The following is a 23,305-nucleotide window of genomic DNA, read 5'->3' as shown; positions in this document are numbered from 1 at the left end:
AGGCAGTAAAATATTCCAGGGTGTGGTGATACTTAATCATTAATGATTGAGACTTGGGGCATTTCCTGAATATTAATACTGGATATGAATGTTGATTGCCCAATGTGAAATCATTACCCAGTTACTTATTCTCTTCCCACTCCTTTTTTATCGATTGCTAATGCAGAAATTATAAATTTAGGTCAGACAAGTATTTGAAGTCCTCTTTGAAGTGCAGGGTGCTTGAGACAGAATGCTTTCACTACCTTCCTACCTTGCAGATTGCATGATTATCACGTAGTGTAAAAATGATTATTTTATTTTTTTTCCCCTTTAGTGACTTCACATGTAGTTACACAGCTTAGACTGTAAGTTGTCTGCTGGGGTCTTTTCCATCAGAATCGCTTGGTAAAATTCAGTATTGTCAGAGGCTTCTGGTATCAAATGATGGAGCTGATAGAGAATTTGCTCTAATTGTTTAAGTGTAACTGCCACTAAGGGTAAACTGATACGGTGCCACACCTTGGATGTACTTTAATACTTAATCTACCCTTTAGGAAGGATTGAGGGTTGGCTAATGTCAGTACAGTCCTTTATAAAAAACATACTCATAAAAATGTTTATGACTAGGTTTACATAATATATGTTTTTAGAGAAATGTAGCTGTTCTCTGCCAACAGCAACTATTAATAACCTACAAAAATACTTGACTCAAACGTTACATAAATGTATTTGGAACACATAGCATATGCATTTGGTTGTGTTCCATAGGAGGTCTGAACTCCTGAAGAGTCTTGCTTAATTGCTGCACGAAAGTATGTGAGGAGATGCCAGTGGATATTATTATGCTGTAGGTAGATCTGTTGATATCTGATTTCCAGGTAGTAGATTCATGGGGCAGTTCTGCATATTGTTTGTATGTGTTGAAAATACGCTCCTTTAGTTTGTGGGAATAAACTTGTTTTCTCTTTCTCTGAAACTTTTCGTGAAGAAAGATTTTGTAATTCTGTATGCTAAATGTTTCTGAGGAAAGCCTTGTCTTCCTTGCTGTGTGGTAGTGATTACTAAAGTGGGGAACGTTCCTCCCAGTGGCTGGGAACATACCTGGACAGGGCACAGTTTGGCAGGGCCAGGGGTGTAGCAGGAGCCCCAGCACCCATCCTGCTGTCTCTGTGGGACCCACCAGGCTGAGCAGCTGCTGCCCAGAGCAGCCCCAGCGCTCCTGGGCTGAGTCTGCCTACTGCATTTTGGCAGCTTTCTAACAGTGTACATTGCCCCATGTACAATCTAGCCCGTCCTTGTAACAAAACAGTTTGAGAATTGCTGTTTCATAAAGCTGGCAAACAGACCAGAGAACTGAGGCTGCAGATGTGAGTGGTAGAGCTGTACTGGTGAGCTGTGCTGAGCTGCTGCAGCAGCCGAATTACAGCAGTATTCTTGACAAAGTTGGTGATATAAAGGAAATTACTATTGGATTGCTCTGAATGGTCAGGTATATAGAAGAACTAGCCAAAGACTATTGTTCTTACTCTCTATTGAGGCAGGTTGTTGTTATTATTATTATTAAGGGGGGAGGGAGAGAGGAGACATTTATTTCCACTCTTGTTCTTTCTCTTGCTTCCTCTCCCTTTCCACCCTACCTTGTGTTTCACCTCTTGGCTGAGAAGCAGCTTCTCTTATTAATGTGCAGAAACAGTGTAGTCTGTTTTATATATCTGATAAACAGTGTATTTTAGAATTTTACAGATACTGATTATTTGCTGAATTCTTTTTCATTTTTAAAATCAAATTTGTGGTACTAAGCACACATTTTCTGTAACATCGTGGCATCTTGGTCTGCTGAAATTTCCAGGAAAATAATTTCTAAAAATCTGTGCCACGCTACATTAGACCAGTGAGTTTGAGTTGGTGTGGTCCAGTATAATTTATCAGAAAGGGCACTTGTGGAGGATTACGGAAAAATAAAAAAGAAAGATTCACAGTGATTCCTCTTCAGGTTCCTTGCCAGGTTGTGTCACTGGCACTTTAGGAACTCCCAAGACACAGAATTCATAACAAGTTTTGAACTTAAGTCACATTCAGTATGCTTTTCCATTTTTTCAGTAAGACTAATATTTTAATAATCTAAAAAGTCTTCTTTGAAGTTTCTTATTTTCCTTTTTTCATTTTGTTGTCCATGGCTAGAATACAAATCTTGCAGGTTTGTTTTACTGTCTGGTTAATACCTCCTCATTAGCTGGAACACCACTGAGATCAGAAAGGTTCAGATACAGCCAAGGTATCTCCAGCTTCCGAATGTTTTTGCAATGTTTTTTTGTTGCAGTCAAGGAAGCAGCTGGTTGGATCAATAATACCGTTTAAGTAATTTGTAGTGTTACAGCAATATGCACACTCTCTTGAGATTATTTTTTTTCAATTGTGTAGAAGTTTCTCATATAAATGATATTATTAATATTTGAAGGACCATATGTTGTGAAGGTAACTGGGCAATTACAGCAGAGTGCTGCATATCCTAACTGATACGCTAAGTATCAGCAAATTATTTCTCACATAACTTTTGGCCTGACATTATAATTTCTAATATACTGTCAGTATGAACTCTATCTTTTACTTTTCTGTTGCCATTTAGAATGTCAGGTCAGGGCCAGGACATTGTAATTGTGCCATTGTCATAGTTTGACTTAAATTACAGCAGTATAACTTCCCTTTTATTGGGGGAAATGATAATAAATGTGCTTATTCAGGTGTAATTAATTTCCAATTTTAAGCTCAGTAAAAGGTCATTGTTCTTATTGGTGGAGTCCAAATATATGTAGATTTTGAATATGGTAAAGTGAAAGAAGTTTTCTTCACTGTATCCATTGTGACTCCCAGAGTTCTCAGTAAGTGCTGTTTGGAATTCTTCCAGTTAATTTTTGTTGCATTGGAGAAGGCACTAGTTTGGATCCAGAATGCTTGTCCAAACCATCAGTGAACCTTCCTGTTTCTAAATGGTACCTTCCTGTTTCAGTGGACCCTCATGGTGCTAAAAGTGGGGTTCCTTGGAAGTCCAGGATCATGGTAAATTGTGGCTGTGGGCAATGCTCTTAGCTTCAGAAACATTTCCTAAGCAGATTGTAAAAAATGGAACGCATATTTTCTTGTGTTTTACCTGAGATATTTAATGTTTCAATATTTATATTTTAAATGGGAAAGACTTAAATTTTTGTGTAATTTGTTTTTCAACAATCTGTTAACCTGAGTAGTTGTTCAGGTTTCTGTGATATATCTTGCACATTCAGTCTTAGGTTGGCACAAATGAGAACTAAGTAGGCAGTGAATCAGGTCATGGATGTTCTGTATCTACTTTGTGCTCAGTTTGAATATAAATAGCTCCACAAGGAGGAAAGACTCAGCCTCCTGGTGTTTGTTGGGAAGTAATCTGCATATGAGGAAACTCATGGAAAAACTAATCTGCCAACTTAAAAAAACCCCAACACATTTAGAAAGTACTATCTTGTAAGATTCAACTGCCTGGCACAGCAGTAGTTTTTTGTAAGGCACGTGTGACAAGAAGCTGAGAAGAGAGGGGTTGTTTTTTTTTTGTATCTGCCCATCTGTTTAGGACTAACTGAAAGACTTCAAGAGTCAGTCCTGTCTGCGTGCCTAAAAAACCGTAGTTGCATACTGTGTTCACTTAAGCTTTTGTAACTAAAAATAGCCTGCTGTGACACTGTTAAGGAACTGTAAAACTGAATTATGAAAGTATTGTTCTCTTACTATGCAGTTAAAATGAATGGGCATAATAGGAAGTACAGTATTTAGGTAAGGGAAATAAATGTCTATTGTGTTTTCAGATTCATTTCTACAGCTCCTCTCTACTGAAGGAAGGTTTTTTTGGGGTTTTTTTTTCTGTTAAATGTATGGGATTTGTTTGCCAAAACCTTTTACCACTTGTAGTAAATTTTTAAGTAGATTGACTTGCTTCAGAGCAAAATTAGTTAAGAAGTAGCTATGTAGTAACTGTGGCTTTTCTGTTTGATGGCTAGAAATAAATAAACTATTTTTAATGTGCTCTAGCTGATTCTGAAGTCAGACCAGCACAAAGAACAGGTAGGTGGAACCTGTTGCCTGAAACAATACTCCCTGATGCTGGCTGAAGAATTTCACTAATGAATTTAATGTGATGAAGACTATATCTGTGCTTGGAAGGAAGTGACGGTATTTTTATTGTTATTGCCTGGTAATATTTGATGTTTATTTCCAGATATTTTTCTTAAATCATCTTCATTTTTGGTAGTGCAAAACTTTTTATAAGAGGAAAAGAAATTTAAATATTTCATATAATATTAAATATATTTAGAGAAAGCAGGGTGATACTTTCAAGGCAGCTATTGCCTGATACATGTTTAGCTCTGGGCTGTACTTCTTGTTAGTCTGCTTTCAGAAGAACCTTTGTGTTACTCTCAGGAACTATTTATGTATTTGATTTTTATTTGGTTTTCAACATTGCCTTCCCATCTAGGTAGAAAATACAATATAATCTTCCAAACTTCAGGTACAATACCAGTTTTCATTTGGCTTTTTTAATTGGTTATACATTGGTAGAGCGGGTTCTCATGTGGTGAGTTGTCTTTCAGCAAAACAGTTCTTGTCCAGAGACTCTCAGCTGTCGTGCAAGGGTCTCCCTGTGTTGGTGGCACCTGCCTCCTCCTCTCCTGTCTCCTCCCAGGTGTGAGGGAGGAGTGGGGAGTAACAGTTACAACCAGTTGAAGTGTTGCTTTGACCTGTTTGAGTACACTGTTTATGCAGGTGGTTGCAAACAGAGGTGGTTACAGTGTTAACACAGAGCAGTGTGCTCTGCCCTATTTTTTCTATACTTTTGCCAAGTTGGTGTGGATGAAGTGGCAGTTCTGCTTGGGTTTGCTGTCCTCTTCTATTTTGATTGTAATTACATATGCAAATCTGTATTGCAAATTTTTTTCTTAAAGTGTGGATATGGGAAATGACTTTAAAAGGTAGTTACATAAACTCTATAGAAATAAGAAATCCATACCATCAGAGGTAAACAGTACTAGATGGTCAGATTGGGCCTGTTACCTTTGAGTGTGTAGCGTTTGAGACTGGTTCAGTTTTGGTGCCAAGTTGTCTTGGACAATTTTTTATGCACAAATTTGATTCTTTGCACTTTTGCCTTATGCTTACTCTTTCCAGTGCTGGCTTTGAAATCCAGCATGGTTGATCTCTTTTGCATGGAAACTTGATTATAATTAACTAATTTCCATGTTAGCTCTTGACCTGTTAAGAGGGTAACTTTGCTTGTGTAAGTGTGTCAAGGTATCTCTGTGTAAATACATTGTAGCTACCATTTTGAATGAGATTAAAGTTGAACTTGACTGTTCTCAGGGACTGCTTTTCTGTGCATCGTAATTTCTTTAAGTGATTTTTCACTCCTGTTACTTCATGAGGGACTAAAACAGAAAACTGTTTCAGAACATGAAACTGATTGCCTGAAAATGCTGGTAATTGCACGAGTAAGGTGAACTGGAAAATTTTCCTTCTGAAATTCTACAGTTTCAGTAGGCGTAGGTGTTGATTGTAATGAGTTTTTAAAACTTACATCCTTATGTGTCAGGATATTTTGTGTTTCCTTGACTTCTTTAAGACTTAATAATCATTAAAGTATCCCATAAGCTGTGCAGGAGACATGAATACTTCAGTTGTTGACTTAACAGATACAAACAATACCTTTTTCTTTTATGTTGAGTGCAGCCTTAACTGGATATGAATGAGCTGTTGCTATAAGTGAACCAACGTTACTGTATGTCGGGGCTTTAGGGTGGGAACATGTTAATCTAGAGGGTGAAGTTTTCTGTTCTTGCTCAAGTGAGGTTACAGGAGGTGTTAGAAGAGCTTTGGTGTTGCAGTTACTGTCTGCAGAGGGCTGAATGTCACCTGGCAGATTGGAGGACCTTTCTGAAGAAAAAGCAGGTGTTGGTTTAGACCGTCAACCTTTTTGCTTCCTAAATTTTGTGTGGAATGGTGATAAGACACTTATGTTTTTTCCTGCTCCCCACTGGATGCCCCATGGCAAGTCTTGTTCCATCCCCACAGCAGTATTGCAGTGTCGTAGCTGGTCTGAGCACTTCCCAGCTGTGGTAAAAGCTGCAGTTCATGTCTTGTGCAACCTCAAGTTTTGGCATAGTCTCATCTCAGGAAAAGTGCAGTTGTAACATGAGCGATATGGGAGGTGCTGTGTGAATAGCAGTGCAGTCAGGTTGCTTGGAAACTGTATGCGGGAGTTTTGATTTTGTAATACGAATGCTCTTTTAAAGGAAATAACTCATACTGAATTTTGCTTGGTTTAATTCTCGTTGCCTCATGTCATGGTATAGTTGCTTCTTATGAGAAGTTGTGTGACAGTGGCATTAACAAACTTGTCCTTTATAAACACAAGGTTGGGTGTTAATCTGTGAAACTTCATGTGAGCTGTAAGAATAAACCTTGGTGTTTAGGGGTAAGGGAGCTAGGTGTGTTTTTTCTGAGGAATGTTGGTAGACTCGCTCTGTTGAGGATTATCTGCTCACTAATGCTTGTGCCAAATTTAAGGAAAGATCATTTAACAATGATTTGGAATTGAGAAAAAAAAATACTTTCAAGTATTAAATGATCAAAGAAGAAACTGCTTTGAATTTCAGTTTGGAACGCAATCAAGCTGTATCTGTGTTTAAATCTAGAATAGGAGTCTTGATTAATCCATATGTTACTGGAAACTGTGAGGGCACACTGAATTTCTCGAGATGAAGTACATTTCTTATTGTAAAGACAAAAACGTGGTAAAAGCATTGGACATACTAACCTGAAACAAAGACAACCTTAGTTGAGAGCTGTGTGTGATGCTGAGGAGTTTGCTCAGAGAAGATTAATGCTGTACAGTTTTTTGGAGGTGTGATCTGTGTTGGGTTTTTGTTTTGGCTTGCTTTTTGGCATCTGTTATATAGGAGCCTAATATACTTTGACCTCCTGAGTGGTTTTTGGAGAAAAACTTGCTTCTGTCATAGTTCTTCTGAGTTGCCTTTTGGACATGTAGTCACTTTGACTCCATTCACTTATCCACAAGGATAATAAGCTTGTGCTCTCACACAGTACTGCTGTGATAGATGTACACAAGTGAAGTAGAAGTACTAGATGACAAACTTGTTTATTATACAAAAATAATTTTAAAACCCCTCTATTGTGACTTTAAGTTAGAAATTGTCAGAATTATTATTAAAACTGTTAACAGTAATAGCATTATAAAACATATTGATGCACCACACTAGTCACAGTTTTAATAATCTGAGAATTCTGGCAAAAATTAGAGACTGTTGAGTGACGTAGATACAAAACATTCTCTTTTTCAATTGTATGTAAGGGAATTTTAAAGTCCCTTAGTACTATACTTAATTTTCTATAAATTCCATCTAATAAGTAGTAGTATGTAATTCCCTTGCTGAAGGTATCTCAGAAAACATGATCCACACAAAAGCTGTTTATTTTTGTGTTCCCTTTGCTGCCTGTTCACCAGCAAGAGAAAAAAGAAAAAGAAAAAAACCCAAAAGAGCAAGAAGAAAGGATAAATATAATCATAGCAAAACCCAAACCTAAACACGCATTTTTTCTCAAGCATATTTGTTGACAAATCAAGGAATGTAATAGGTGTAATTTTCTATTCTATCAGGAGTGGTCAGAGCAAAAACTGTATTGTACCAAGTGGTAGCAATTGGGGAGGGAATATCTGCAACAGGATTAGAATCCAGACAGACCTACAAGTGGTGGTGTTGCGTGACTTCATTTTCCCTGCTCTTGAAAAGACGTTTTGAGTCTCCCTGAATTTACAGAGCAAGAGTAGCACAGGTCACCTAGCTGCCTTGGTTTTACACCCTTTCATACTGCTGATGTGATACAGTGGGGAGGAGAAGACAAATAAGAGCCAATTTTAATCTTATTCTGCTCTAAAGTGAGGGAAAAGTTTGGAATTCTGGAAATGTTTGGCAGAAGATACTTGTTTCCCAGTTAGCCATACATTTCCTTTCTGTATTTGTTACTGACTGGGGACTTGTTAGTAAGCAGACAGAAGCTATTACCTTTGGTGTGGGGAGAGAGTTGGTCCCTGAGTACTGGCATAATTTAATTGACTTCTACTTCTCCCTTTTTTGTTTCAGAGCAGATATTACTTGATATTAATGTTAGAAGCTGTTAAAATTCACTGCTTGTTTGGGACAACACAGCTATATAACCACGTTTTTTCTGGAGCTTTTCAGACTCAGGAGTGCTGGGATACAACTAGATGATTCTTGTGTGTTACTGGTTAGTGAGGCTGATTTGGCCTGGAGAACATCTGTAATGGATTTTCAAATTGTTCAATTCTCTTCATTCTTTTTTTGAAAACTGTTTTCTAAAACATGGTAACAATTTTTGGAGCCATATTCAGATAATACAAGATCTAGAATTTTCTAGTGAAGGGTTTAGAGATCAGGTAAGTCACCTCTGACTAGCTAGAAATTTCCAGACCAGGTAGGATTTTAACATCCTTAACATAGACACTGTAAAATATTTTCAAGAAATCATATTTTTGCTTTAAAATATTTAAATTTCCCACACATTGTGTATGAAAGAAATGTGTACAACTTAGAATATCCAAAATAATTGATATTACGGAAGGGTCACTAAATTATTATACCAGTTACCGCTGAAACCGGATTGCACTGGTGTCTGTACAGGCAAGCTTAGGTTTGACAGGCTGCAGTACTGATGTTTTCAAATGCATCTAGGAGCATTGTATGTAAGAAGTGTAACTGGTAGCAAAGGTTTTGGTCTGCATAAGACTGCTTAACTGGCATCCCCCAAAGTGTGGTGGGCATGGGTGACATACAGCTATAACATGGGGCTGTCATAGAAACAGCAGGGTAAGCCAAAGAGGTGTGGACATCTTGCACTTGAGAGCTTGCATCATGTTTTACCTTCAAAGACTGCAGACTAGCATCTCTGTGTTTGCATAAGCAGAGCTGTGTTCAATTTATGGTAAATTTTGCTTCCAAAGCTTTTATAACTTTATTGTTCAGTGAAAGAATGGTGTTTTTTCTTCATATAACATAGGCCATTCAGCATTCTTAAAGGTTCTGCACATTCTGGCCCGTATCCATCACAGTACTTAAACCATGAGTAGCCCTATTAAAGTTGATAGAATTACTCATGTGCTTAAAATTAAACATGTGCTTAAGTGCTTTGATGGATTAGAGCCAAAGTTGTCAGCACCTTGCTTTGTTATGGGCTGTGCTACACCTGCCTCTCTGTGCACTAGCCTGGATCTTTTAAGGGACAGATTCTCAGATTTGCTTATTCCAATGTTTAGTTACTTTATGTTCAAAAAATGCAGTTTACATGCACAATTATAGTAAATCCATACATCATCTGAAAGAATAAATACACAACTACAACTTCTGAAATCTTAACAGTACTTGTCAAATATCACATGATTTTCTTCTGGGGATTTCAGTGGGAATGTTGTTCTAATTGTTTACAGGGAAACATTACATCTAGAACATTTTTCACAAAACTACCTTCCTATTGAAATCTGAATTTTAGTAAAATATATACTGGAAGTCATTGTTTAGATAAGGCAGCACACTGTTAAGAGTGACTGTGAATGTGAACTTTCCAAAAGCTAAGATCAGTAGGGGCTGTTCTAGTTTCTGTGGATAATGCTGAGTTTGTAAGCAATTTTATATGCAATTCTTTAAGGCTTGTAACTAAAGTTTCATGTACCTGACAGCTCTTCATCCTTGGATATAACTGTGGGAATCTTCCTTGATTCAGACTTTGTCAATGATAGAAGTTCCAGATTCACAGCTGTAAAGAAAATAGTTGACTTAGTGGAAGCAATCAAACACTGCCAAAAGATATGTGTCAGCTTTCAGTGTCAGCTGTGTATTTTAATAAACAGTTCCTGTGCTCCTTTCCAAATTGTACTCATCTTGCAGGTGTTGAAAGTCTACATTCACTGCCTTAACAACTTTCCTCTTCAGTCTGCCATTCTCAGCTTATGGGGTATCAATACTAAACCATTTAGCAGTTATGAGAATGTAAACATTTGGGTAATTGAGAATTTAATGGAATTTTTTTAAAGTACTGAGAAAAATGGTGAAATGTAGACTCATAGAATAGTTTGGGATGGAAGGGCCTTTGGAGGTCATCCAGACTAACATGCCTGCAGTAAGCAGGAACATCTTCAACTAGATCAAGTTGCTCAGAGCCCCATCCAACCTGACCTTGAACGTTTCTGGGGATGGGGCATCTACTACCTCTCTGAGTGACCTGTCCCAGTGTTTCACCATGCTCATTGTAAAAAAATTCTTCCTAAGATCTGTCTAAATCTACCCTCTATCAGTTTAAAACCACTGTCCTTTGTTCTACCCCTACAGGCCCTGCTAAAAAGTTTGTCCCCATCTTTTTTATGTCCCCCTTTAAGTATTGAAAGACAACAGTAAGGTCTCCCAGGAGCTGTCTACTCCTGGCTGAATAACCCCAGTTGTCTCAATCTTTCTTCATAGGAGAGGTGCTCCATCCCTCTGATCATTTTGGACTCACTCTAACAGGTCCCTGTCTTCCTGTGCTGAGGACTCCACAGCTGCACACAGTACTGCAGGCTGTTGTCTTGTTTCTGATGTGCTCTTGTCCTTCTGACATCTGTGTCTTATGTGCTAACATGCAAAGTTTTGGATTGAAGACCTTGGGTTTTGTGTCTGTTAGAGGCAAGTGCCTACCAGATTGCCTGTCTACAAGATCATATGCCAGAAGTGTTTCAAATGGTAATGGAGATCATAATGACTAAAAAAATCAGAGAGATTTTCAAGACTGTCTTCCCTACTGCATTGCATCCTGCTTGGGCTGGTCTCTGTGTATACTTATTTGGCATCCAGTGTTCCAGCCATTTTTATTTTAGGATTTCTTTCCATTTAATGTTGGCACTTAGCCAGCTGTGTACTTTTTTAGTTTTAAGTAGCAATGAAGTCATTAGCCATTATAGGAGCTATTCCTCTCATTCTTGTACATGGACCCCAGAAGAGCTCTGGGCATGATTGCCCTCTTTGGAAAGCTTCATAGCCAATCCTGGTTGAAGAAATTATTAGAATACAGACATATACAAAACAGTGTCAGAGCAAATGAAACTCAGAGAGTGCTCGTCAAATGGATGTATCAAAGTTTGGACAAAAGTGCTTTGAAAGTGCCTGAAAATTAAGGCAAGAACAGAGCCCCCAGTAATGCTGCTGGTAACTGCCTGTATTTTAAAACAAAGGCCCTGCAGTACTGGGGATGAAGTGATGAACAACACAGCAAATTACCCCAGTTTTAACAGAAGGTGCTGTTGATCTGTGTGTAAGACAGTGTCTGGTTAGTATGTACTCACATGACAGTATTTTTTCTGGACACAAAGAGATCACTAGACCCAGTCAGGTAATTCAGGTAATGCTAGTGCTGTGAAGGATGGCTGTGTAAGCAGACAACTTGAAGCAGCAGAGAGTATGTCCTGAGGGGTGTTGTCTGCTGTATTTCAGTTCTGTTGCACAGTTGGATATAAGTATTTCAAAAAGGTGATGGCCAATGTGCACATTTCCTTTTTTTTCTATGTTAGTAATGACTACATTCACAGTGCTAGAATAAATAAATAAAAAAGTTTTTGTAATTCCTGACAAAAATTTGAAATGGTTATCTCGAAACAGTGAATTGTACGAGGCAAGATGATGCAGCAGGTTTGACTTGAATCCTCCTGTTCTTGCTGCTTCTGAGACGTGTCCTGTACCAGAAAAGAGTGACAAAGTGTACTGTGAAGACTCTAGCCTTGTTAATTATTATGTTGAGTATCTAGAGAGAATATGAAACTTCTGAGGACACCTTTTATTGTAATATGCTTAATTACCTGTACCTAGAGCAAGAAAATGAAACGTATTATGCTCTGTATGCATGCCTGAAGAACTAGAGACCAAGTTTGCAATTTGCAAAGGTGTTTAATTGAACAGTATGAATTTAAGGACCTTTGTCAATCTCATGTATCAAAGAGCTCTGTTTGAACACTTCTATTTTAATTCCTTACCTAAACTATTGATAGTTAATTGGCTGAGGTAAATGAAGCACCATAAGCAGAATTATGCTTCATAATATTGCATCTGTGATGGTCTCTTTGTGCCACTTGAGAGGTATGATAGTTAAACTGGTTTTATGCAGGAATTTGCAAAGCCCAAGGTGGATTAAAGCCAGAATAGCATCTCTATGCCACATCCACCTTGGCAGATGGTACAGCCAGGGTGCCATGGGCCTGCCTGCCTAAGCAGCCCTTGGGACAGAGCCATCAGGTATGTGTCCAGCCACCCTCCAGGCTCCTTGAACTTCATCAGGAGCTAAACAGCCCACAACAGCCTTTGCATCAGATAGCAATGCTGGCTGAATGTTACCCTTTAACCTGTTCACCTGGGATATCACAATCAGCACAGATAAAATAAACATTGTATTAATTAGGTTTATATTTAGGGATGCCCTTTTTTCAGAGTTTTACGGCAATTTCATTATGGTACTGTTTCCTAAAATAAGAAACTAGTCACGCCCTTAGCCCCTAACACTCCAGTGTAAATAGTGACCAAAAATAACATCATGTCTGCTATCACAGAACTGGGTTCTGTTTTTTATCAGTGCCTCAGTAATTTTGTATTTTTTGTCTTTTAACTTGGAGAGTAATTATGTTGTTCCATAAATAGAAGGCATCTCTTAGCTATTATGATATTACATTTCTTATTGTATGTTTATCTACTTATGGCCATGTGGTAAGATGTGCATATAGCTCATGGAGGTAAATATTGTAATGTATTAAACCCAGAAGTGTTCAAGTGGCTTTTTCCAGTATTTAAAGGGTAATTTGTAGAAGCCCTGTATGTATGGTCTTTTCTGTGTATTGCATGCCATGTGTGTGAAAGTGATTATCAGGAGATAATTGATCTAAGTTCTCCCAAATCATTCAGTTGCAATTATATCTGTGCAACATAATTTTTAACTATGTTTTTAAATCAGAGTGTGTAACGACAAAATATTCAACCTGTTGGGGTTTTCTTTTTCCAAAGGGTATAATTTACAGAGGAAATTAATTGTCTCTTCTCATAGCCATTATTTTTCTACTACTATTATTCTCACGGTAAATAATCTTTGGTAGCTGGATGCTACAGTTTGTTGTTACCCAGAATTTCAGAGAAATAAACCTAAGAATCTTCAAAGTGAAGCAGATGTTGGTGAGGAGGAAAGGGGCTGTAAGAGGAAGAGCAGAGTATTAGGGAGGAGAACCTACACTTCCGCATCCAGCAGCACTGAGTTTCGGTTGCCCTCAGTGAGATGCTTGATACATACGTGGTGTTACCAGCATGGCATTGACTGTGTAGTGTGCTGTAGATTACATTTTGTGAGCAAGCTCTGCCTTTGGGTAACTTAATTTCATTTTACAAGGTGACAGAGCTATCAAGAACAAAGTGTTCATGTGGTTAGAAAATCTCTTTCAGTTCTGCTGCAAGTGAGGACACAACTAAATCATGTTTCCTGTGGAAAGCTGTACAGTTTCTACTGTGCAGCTGGTGCATGGCAGCTCCTACCCCATGGTACCCTGTGTGCTCCTCCTGGTTGTTCTTGAGCAGTACAAAATGTAAAATCTCCTTGAAGTTGGCAGAATTACTGAGCTATCTCTGTGGTGTGATATAAATTAAGGCTTTGATTTGCAAAATATATTGACTGGGTGTTGCTATTGCATTTTAGCAATTTTGTCTGTAATACTAGTACTTTGTCATAGGTCTAAGATTAATTATTTCAGCTTCACTCTGAATACTCTGTGCACCTATTTCCCCCCATTTTCAAGTTCCTCTAACTTGGCCTCTGCCCTGTTTACCATCCGAGCTGTTATATTTTGAGATAATTGCCATGTTCTGTTAGAAATAACCCAGGCTGTTAAACCAATTTTATCTTATTGTTGAAATTTAAAATACTGCAGAATTTTTGTAATCCAAACTGCTAGCAAAGTCTTAATTGAATTTCCTTTCTTGTGGTCTTGTGTCTGAAGGTTCTGACTATGCTGCTGTGTTTTTATGAGGTGGATTGGCAGGTAGTGCTGTTTGCATTTTTGTTAACTTCCATAAGGTGCAGTAAACAAATTTTAATGCAGATTTTATGGAATGTTTATTAAATCTGTGAGCATGTTTCACTGCATCAAAGACACCATACTTAGGTGAATAACTATGTTTAAATCCCATGTGGCAGTAAAGTGCATGACTGCCTGTCAAAAGAACTGAATTGTCTTTTAAAACGAAATGGATATACTAACTTTTCATTTGCTTTAAATGTGTAATTGCAATGGGCTTTTGAACCTGAGGAGAAAGGGGACTGCCTGTGGCTACTTCCTAAAAGTACCTGAGTTGAAGCACAGCAATGTCATTTTTCTCCTATAAAAAGCCAGAGACAAATTGTTTTGTAAGATATCTATTCTGGCTCTTATATTTGCAAATTGATTCAGTTAACAGCCAGTGCTTCGCACAGACAAGGGAAGCTTTTCGCTAGACAGAATTGTTATGTCAGCAAGTTCAAGAGTGAGTGAAGTTTGACAGTTCTTCAGAAATGAAGGTAGTGTATGTGTTACATCGATCACTGAAGGTGATAGAAACCAGGCTGTTTACAACCTTCTGAAGAAGACAAAGGCTAATGCTCTGTATTAACATTGTGGTTACATTTTAATGTGGCCTATATATACATTTTCCAGGCACTTACTTTTTGAAGTACAAGTTTAAAGAGAAACTTTCTACTTTTTTATACATTGCAATGGTATCCTTGAGAACTAGAAGAAAATGGGAACGTAATAACTTTTTAACATGGTTTGAGGGTGTATTGTATTATACAAAGCTCGTAATTTTAAGTAGGTGTCCCTGTGTAGCATGAGGTACACTGCCCATGGTGTTGCATACCCTTCAGGATTCTAGACATGCTCACTTGTGGAATTATGCTCGCTATTAAATTGCAAACCATTATGTGACAGTATTATGCTAAGGCTGCACGGATGAAATTGTGTTACAAGATGAAGTGAGAAACGTATTCACATTGTAAATATTCATGTTCCAAGGTATGTTCCTTTATTAGACCATGCTGATAGTGGGATTAATTTGCAATCATAATTTACCCTCATTAAGAGCCTTTTTCTGATGCATATTGTCTGATCGAAGTCTTTTTACTTTCACTCAAATGATGCATCCCACAGCATTAAAATGGCCTCTTCACAGTTTTTCAGGTGGAGAAGTTATTTACTAAATACTGATTAAGTTTGTTTTCAAGGAATATTTGATTTTCCTGACCTTTTATGTCATTTTAATTTCATGTTATTTGAATTGAAATGTCATTTTTTTTAATAGAACCTAAAATAGACTTTATTAGTTTTCCTGAAAGCTGTGTGCAGCTTTGCTTTGGCCCATTTAAATATTGAAACCAGCAGGATTTGAGATTTTTCTTATAATCCTCAACTAATAGAGTATAATGCTTTGTTTGGCCTACCGTACACAGCCTAAGCAAAAGTTTTAAACAAGATTAAAATATGACCTTATTAACCCATGGCATCTAAAGATACAGAGCAGGCCTGCAGAGACATCAGTTGTTCATTAGCCAGGAGAGCATGGAGCCATTCCCAATCTACTCAGTCTGTTCCAGAAGAAAACATTTTGGGAGCCCAGGTTTTTTCTTTTGTAGTTTTGGCCATCATGCCAGCACCCAGGAATAAGAAAGAAAAAAGCAAGAATCTGTTTCCAAGTTGAATATTCATTCTCCATGGGTGGGAAAAATACAGTTCAATTACTTCTAGAAATTTGAGGTGCTACCTGGCTGAGGTTTCTCTGGAACAATTCTGGCAGAGTGAAGGGACGTCAGTGGTTGGGGCTTAGCTTTTGTTGTCTGCAGTTCCATCAGTGCCTGAAAAACAGTAATTTCACCTTTCTTTTTATGAAGAGAAGTTTAAGTTGTGTGTAAGCTGTTGGGTGAATGATTGATGAACATGTTGAGTTCCAGAAGAATAGAGTATCTCATTGTCATGGCAAATTTACGCTTAGTAAACATTACAAAACACAAAATGACATGATACATTCATTGCTGTGTAATAAGAATCCTTGTTTACCAGGCATGCTATAGGGCCATGGCAACAAAACCAGAAATAGGAACTATGAGTATTCTTGTTGTGAAGATGATGATGGTTATCAAGCAGTTTGTTAATTGCTGGGGTTTTATATCACTTTGCAGTGCTCCTAGTAGTGTTTGGATCAGTGAAAAGACACAACTGTAAAGTCTGGCTAAAATCTATAACAAAAAGATTCTGGTTTATTGTATGGTATGGAAGAGACAGGTAACTGCACTTAGCTAGTGCTTTGAGACAGTTATCTGCAAGTGTTCCAGTGGAGAGAATCTAACGACAATTTGCTTAAAAAAACAAACAAACAAAAACCACAACAAAACAGAAAACTTTCTAAAATTCTGTATTTCTAATGATGTTACAAAACAAAGCAAGATGGCTGAATATTATTACTAATCTGAATACATTTTCCTTAAGTTCAAAAGCCAGCTGAAAATTGGCGGCAAAATCAAGGCAGACACGTTGCTTACACTGTCATTGATAAACATTTCCTGCTTTCATACCACTATTCACATTTTTTTAATAAAGGAACATAATATTTAAAAAGCAGAAAGTGGCTGATGTTTTTGAAATGTTATGTGCACTAACTGAAAAATACAGTACTTGTACACCCACTGTGAGTCTTGGTCTGTGGAATGGAGAGTTTCTTAACTCTTGGGGCAATAGGAAGTGTTGAATATGGGAAGGAAGAGGGTGAAAAGGCCTCAGTTTTTCCCTCTCTTTTCCTGTCTCATTTGTTTTCCTTAGTTCGGTGCATGTGGCCTTTCCTGGCTCACTGCCTTTTTCCCATCAGTGCTGCCAAATCCCTACAGCAAAGAGCTAGTAGTCTTTATGAATAAGGTGGTTGGTAGGTAGATGATGAAGTCTAGGGACCAAGAATTTACATCTCATTGTTGCTAACTTCATTTTCTTTCTGCATTGAGCTTCACTGACCTTCCTCACCTTGCCCCATAGTTTTGAGAATAAACACGGTGGTCAGTGTTGATGAGCTCATGTTCAGGGATAATTGTGTTTCTTTTTGGTAGAGTTCTGCTTCTGCTTCAGACTTGTTCTCTGCACAGCTAAGCCATCCAAAATGAGTTGATATGATGCTGCTGTTTGCTTCCATCTCTAAGAGCAGCACTTGCATAGCACTCATGCTTTCACAGCTGTAGAATGGTGTACAGTAAGATCCTCCATGTCTGTATCTAAAAGGCAGTGAACATGTGTCTGGCACAGCAGGATTTTTCTTGACCCTATCTTTTACAAAAGTTGCATTAATCTTTCATTTGATAACTAAAATTCCCACCAGTCTTGGTTGTCTGCATCTGCCTTGTTATTTGAGCAGTACTTTTTTTTTTTTCTTCAACTGTTCTGCATTCTTGATTGGTGAATATGCTTTCAGTTTCATTTTGCTCATTGGTTGTGAATGATTATAGGAAGGGTAAAAGTGATAAAAAACATTTGCAATATGTGTACTTAATTAACTCAGTGTAATGAGGTTTTCAAGCTGCAATCTATTAACTGAAAGCATGAGCACCACTTTTCAAAGAGTGAAAGAAGAAAACATACTGTTGAAGTTTCCAGTCTCTGGGATATTGTGCTGAAAAATACTAGTTTTCAAAATGAAAATAAATAAATAAATTGTTGTTATAACTATTCAGATAACGAAAGCATTCTGTAAAAACAATTTAATGGGGATTAAAAGGTCATTTAGACAATTTAGGTGTTGGGGTTTTTTTATAATTATATGACTAATGTGGTTTACCTCAGTGTAGTAATTTTATGGTGCGTATAACAAGAAATTAATAAGATAAATCTTTGTCATAGTGCGTTACAACTAAGTTGCAGTTTACAGACTCAATACTAGCAATGCCATTAGGACGCTAATTCCTGGTTATACCAAATGCTTGATCATGCATTTAATTTGATTGCACTATTTGGCATTGAAAATACTGTTGTCAGATTTGACATAAAATACAGTACAAATACAGTAGAGGCAGTGGTTTTACACATTAGCTGGCTTGAGCCTTATGCTTTTTAATTTGACTGCAGTTAATCCCCTTTATTATTTATTTTAGATCTGATGTCTGAACTGTTAATGTCTCTGTCAGGCTGTGTTCTCTGCTCTAGTGCTTTCTGCTATGACATAATTTTTGTGGAGTATTTTTTTTGTAGTTTGAGGTTCTTTGGTCTCCTTTCATTTGTTTTTACTTTTAACAACTGTCTCTTTTTTGTCCTCTTATTTGTTGACAGTTTATGCTTGTCTAAAAAATTCCCATTTATGTCTAGTATTTTGCATTCAGATGAATCAAAATATGTTTGATTTTGTAGAGTGTCTTAGTCTAAGTCAAAGACTATAGTAAGTTTTTATCTAAGCATAATTAGATAGTAACTTTTGGATACAAATAGATGTTTACTGTTTAAGTAGAAAAGTTATGAGGCAGTTAAGTGTATCTACAAAAGTATTCAGTGACTTAGACCACTTTAGTCAATAGTAACCATAGTTTTGATAGAATACTTTTCAAGTTCATGTTCTGTTTCAAAAATATATTCTGCTTTTACAGTTTCTGGATTTAATAATGTATTTTTTATTACAGGGAGAAGAAAATGAAAATTCAGGATATTAAAAACAATATTAAAGAAGCTATAGAGGTAAACTTACAAGCGATTGTTTTTAACTATTCAAAACTAGGTATTTAGGCACTGCAATATTTCTTCTTCTTTTTTTTCCTTTGCAGACAATAGTGACAGCAATGGGCAATTTGGCACCTCCAGTTGAACTAGCCAATCCTGAGAACCAGTTTCGAATCGACTACATCTTAAATTTAGCCAACCAGATAGACTTTGATTTCCCACCGGTAAGTAAATAATTGGAGTTGACTGCAGTCGTGCTTTTTGCAGATGATTGTATTTCACTGCACTGTAGTAAATATTTACAAAAAACAGTGAGTTGCCCTTTTGGGAATTACTACAGTAGGTGTCTTTGGTCAGTACTAATCAAATAAAGTATATAACAGCACAACTAGTATATTTAGGCTGACCCTTTATAGAGACCTATGTCTCCTTTTTTTGTGCTCTACCAAAATAATCTGCTATGGTTAAGAAGGGCAGTGCTGGCAGTAATGTTTGTATGTTGTTGAGAATTGCCCTGCCCAAAAGGACTCTGTTGATGATAGCTGGCGTGTAGTGATACTGTATTTTTCTCTTCTGGAAGAATAGTAGAGTTTTCTTGCTGAGTCAGACCTGTTCTCTGCTGGCTGTGTCAGCCAGACTTTCTGCAAAGGCTCTCCTCATGCTATGTCCTGGCCCAACCCACCTAGTCCTAGTTAATCATTCAAAATGCCAGCAGCCCTAGAGTAAATGCAAAAAGTATAATTATTTGTTTGATGGTGTAACTTTGTGCCCCCTCACTGTGATAAATTGCTACTGTATCTCAACCAGGTTAGTGGCAGAAGCCCATGAAAATACACTTTGCAAACACTGAGCTCATACATACTGAGAATATACTAATTACCATGAAAAGTACCTTATACTTGCAGTTATACAGGACAGGTTCAAAGCTTGTATTCTTTCTCTTGTTTACTGTTCCAGAGAGCTGAGGGTAGGTTTTATGATGATGTATTAAAATTACGATCCATTTACACCAGAATTTTGTTTCCAGCAGTAGTCAGTTCCAGGTGCTTGAAAAGGAAATGCAAATGCAAGTGGTAGCAAGATGTGGGACAGTTTGCACCACAGCAAAGTTTTTTAACTGTTTTATTACTGCTTTGGGGAATTTCTCTTCTTTGATCAGCCTTTATTAAAATAAAAAAACGAAGAGCCAAACCCACATACTTTGTGTGCAAGGCAGAAGTCATGTGCTATTAGCAGTTAATTGGAAATATTAACTTTGTAATCTTGAAATCCATAATCTTTGAAGTTCAGCAGACACAGGTTGGTGGAGAGGGGGATGTATGATTCTTCTGTATCATATACAATGTAATGTTAGTCATTTTAGGTTCAAGAACCTTAAATAAAGGAGAGATTTTAAGATTTTTGACTTGACACCTCTAATTTTGACACTTGTCAGTGTTACTGATAGGAATATTTGGTCCCATCATGGATGATCATCCCCTGCTAGTGAGGCAAAATTTTCTTAGTCAATAATTTTAGAAGAATATTCAAGGTAAAAGACAGCAGCTCCTTGCCCCACCCTGTGTGTTCTTGAACTGGCTGCATGCCTGCAGCTCTCTACTGCCCATTGTTCTGTGATAGTTCAGGTTGTGATCTGTAACAATAACAAGTCCCTGTGACCTACCTTGTACTGAAATACTTGATTTTCCTTGTCTTTTCTATCTCAGAGGGGTTTGTTTTTTTTCTTTCATTCAATTGGAATTCAGTGATTTTTATTTCTTTTATTTTCCTCTGAAAGCAAGAGGTGATTATGTAGTGGTAAGTGAATAAACCAAGTCTGTTTGTGTTACATTAATTTTTTTTTATAAAAAGCAGTTAATATTTAGTATGTATTATCTCTGGTAGGACACATGGTATCAAGTCCTTCATGTCTAAAGCAATGGAGGTGTAATTACCAAATTCAGTTCATTCAGTGAAGAGTCTTTGATGTGCTGAATGACACACAACTTCAGAAATAGCAGTGCTCCAATAAAACTAGTTTTTCTTCTCTGAGCAAAGGTATTGTGTTAAACTTCTAAGTCCTGAGTCTACTTAGGTTTAGGCGTGTGCATGATTTTGACTAGTGTCCAACTTCATTGGCGTGGTTAACTATTTCATATGTAGATGTTTGCAGGGTTGAGGTTTTAAACTGAATATACATTAGTCACTAATTTTGAAGGAGTATTGTTGGCTCCTTCTGCCCTTGGAGATTATATAAGCTGCTATGTATCAGATTTCTGAGTTTGTCTGAGTGCAGGTTATAGTCCTTTGGTACCTGAAAAACTGAACCTGCATTTTAATTATTTTAAGTCAAGATATAGAATGTCCCTAGATGCCAGCTCTCAGTGCATAGTTATAAAAAATACAGAATCCTTCAGTACTTCTATAAAAATAATTTTGACTTTGTTGCAGACTGTTTTCTCTTCAAAGTAATTTAAATTAATTTTCTTGAAGTGTAAAGAGTGGCCGTATGCTAGTTCTGCTTTGTGCAAGGAAATTCTGATTATCTGCTTTCTCCTCCAATGCTCTGGTGGGATAATTTCATAAACTGGCAGCTAAACCTTTTCCTGTGTAGTGTATTAATGCAGAAGAAGGGAGGGAAAGTTTAGCAGTGTTAGCAGTATGTAGTGCTGTCTGTTTTGACTTACAGGACTTGCTTTCTGTCACTTCCATTTTCTAAACTGGGAATCATATTTCAACTGTTAAGAAGTTTTGCTGTGGGGACAGGTTAAGTGAGTTGAGGCTATTCAGCCTGGAGAAGAGAAGGCTCCAGGAAGACCTTAGAGCACCTTCCAGTGCCTGGAGGGGCTCTAAGAAAGTTGGGGAGGGGGCTTTTCACCAGAGGGCAATGATAGGTCAAGGGGTAACAGTTTCAAGCTGAAAGACAGGATATTTATTTAGATTAGACATCAGGAAGAAATTCTTCACTGTGAGGACACATAAGATTGCCTAGAGGTGGTAGAAGCCTGGAGGTGTTTAAGGCCAGGTTGGATGAGCCTTTGTGCAATGTGGGAGGTGTCCCTGCTTGTACCAGGGAGGTTGGAACCTGATAATTGTTAAGGTCCACTCCAACCTTAAGCATTCTGTGGTTCTATGAAGCTGTAGTTTCCTCAGTATAGTATTTGGTGTTGCCGTTCTTTGCCATGGGAAGAACACTCATGTACCAAGAAGTTACTCTTTTGAGGACTGTGAGTTCTTAGTACCATACTCTTAAAATACAAGGCCATTTTGCTTCCATTTGAATGCCCATTCATAGTTTCCTAAACTTAGCAATCCAGACCACAGCAAACAGAAATATGGTGTTTAGCACAAAGATTGTGTAATTTCTTCTCCAAGACAGGAGATCTTTGGAACATAAAAGGCCTCATCCTTCTGTACATGAAGGAATATTTTAAAGTTTAAAGTTTACACCAAGATCTATGTTTATAGTCACTTGTTGTACATGGGGAGCTAGAATTTAAGTTTCCTACTAGCAAGTTTCAGTGTGATGTGAAAGGCAGAAGAAAGTAAAGGAAGAGTGTAGGAGCTTTTACAGTGTTATGATAGTGTAGAGGTCTGTCTCAGAAGAGCAACTTCTGTGTTCTGCTGCTCTAATTCTTTCCTTAGTCTGTCTCTCCATCTGTTGCTTTGCAGTTTTTCACTTACAGGAAAAGTGTGTCATTTGTGTAGAGCATATTGTATTGAATTAAAAAATAAAGTAAAAAAAAACCCAAAGTTAAAAATAATGTTGGTACACTGCCATGATAGGTCAAGTATTCCCTTTAAAACTGAAAAATTAGTGTGTGTCAGGGATGTATTAATTCAGCACACTTGGTATTAAGCGATTAAATTTCTCAAATAAAGTAGTAGCATATGGGGAAAGGAAAAAAATTACTTACTGAAAGGAATTCTGTCCACATAATCATGGTGATGATTTAAAGTATTGCAGTATGTCATGGAGCAAATCTGTAGTTCCTTTTGTAGTCCTTCCATGTTGTTTCACATACTGTACATACCATTGGCAGGAACCTAGAAGAGTTTCAGTCCGGAAGTCGATGCAATTTGCCTGGTCTTTGGTGTGTTTTCCACAGACAGTTTCTGTTCTCTAGATCTGTGAAAATATGTGCTTAGAAGAGATGGAATTTTTAGGGTGTTGGTTAAATTGTCTGCAGTTTTTTTGGTCCTGGTTTACTTTTTCATTACACTGTTCTATTGTAGTTATTTTGACTCTCCCACTACCAGCGCTGCTGAATAGTTTTATTATGGTTTCTGAGTGGTCTCTTTGAGCTTTACCACATGCTGGCTTCAGCCAGAGCCAGCCCAGCATCCCCTCTGCCCACAGCCATCCTTTCCCTCTCCTCCATACCATGGTGTGCCACCCTCACTTGCCCCCCCCCAAATCCATTGGGTCCCCAGTGTAAATCAAGCCATTGAACTGATCCAGGTTTAAAATAACCCTGGTAACCCTCACTCCTTCTCCCTTCTATTTTGGGGAGGTTATTT

At 37.6% G+C, this 23,305-nt stretch overlaps 1 protein-coding gene across 2 annotated transcripts in view; it reads left to right on the top strand.

The window, feature by feature from the left end:
* GNAS (GNAS complex locus) overlaps positions 1-23,305 on the top strand; it is an 84,165-nt gene that overhangs the window by 15,786 nt on the left and 45,074 nt on the right. Inside the window, exons 2-4 of one of the 2 annotated variants that reach the window (XM_009998631.1) lie at positions 14,923-14,925; positions 18,769-18,823; positions 18,910-19,029. In XM_009998631.1, the coding sequence (XP_009996933.1) occupies positions 14,923-14,925; positions 18,769-18,823; positions 18,910-19,029 (178 nt within the window). The remainder of the gene's footprint in view (positions 1-14,922; positions 14,926-18,768; positions 18,824-18,909; positions 19,030-23,305) is intronic. The other variant, XM_009998632.1, reaches the window with a different exon arrangement.

Source organism: Chaetura pelagica, unplaced genomic scaffold, assembly GCF_000747805.2.
Source record: "Chaetura pelagica isolate M959 unplaced genomic scaffold, ChaPel_1.0 scaffold275, whole genome shotgun sequence".
Classification (NCBI taxonomy): Eukaryota; Metazoa; Chordata; class Aves; order Apodiformes; family Apodidae; genus Chaetura; species Chaetura pelagica.
The sequence above is the reverse complement of the archived record's forward strand: the minus strand, read 5'-3'. Positions and strand labels throughout refer to the sequence as shown.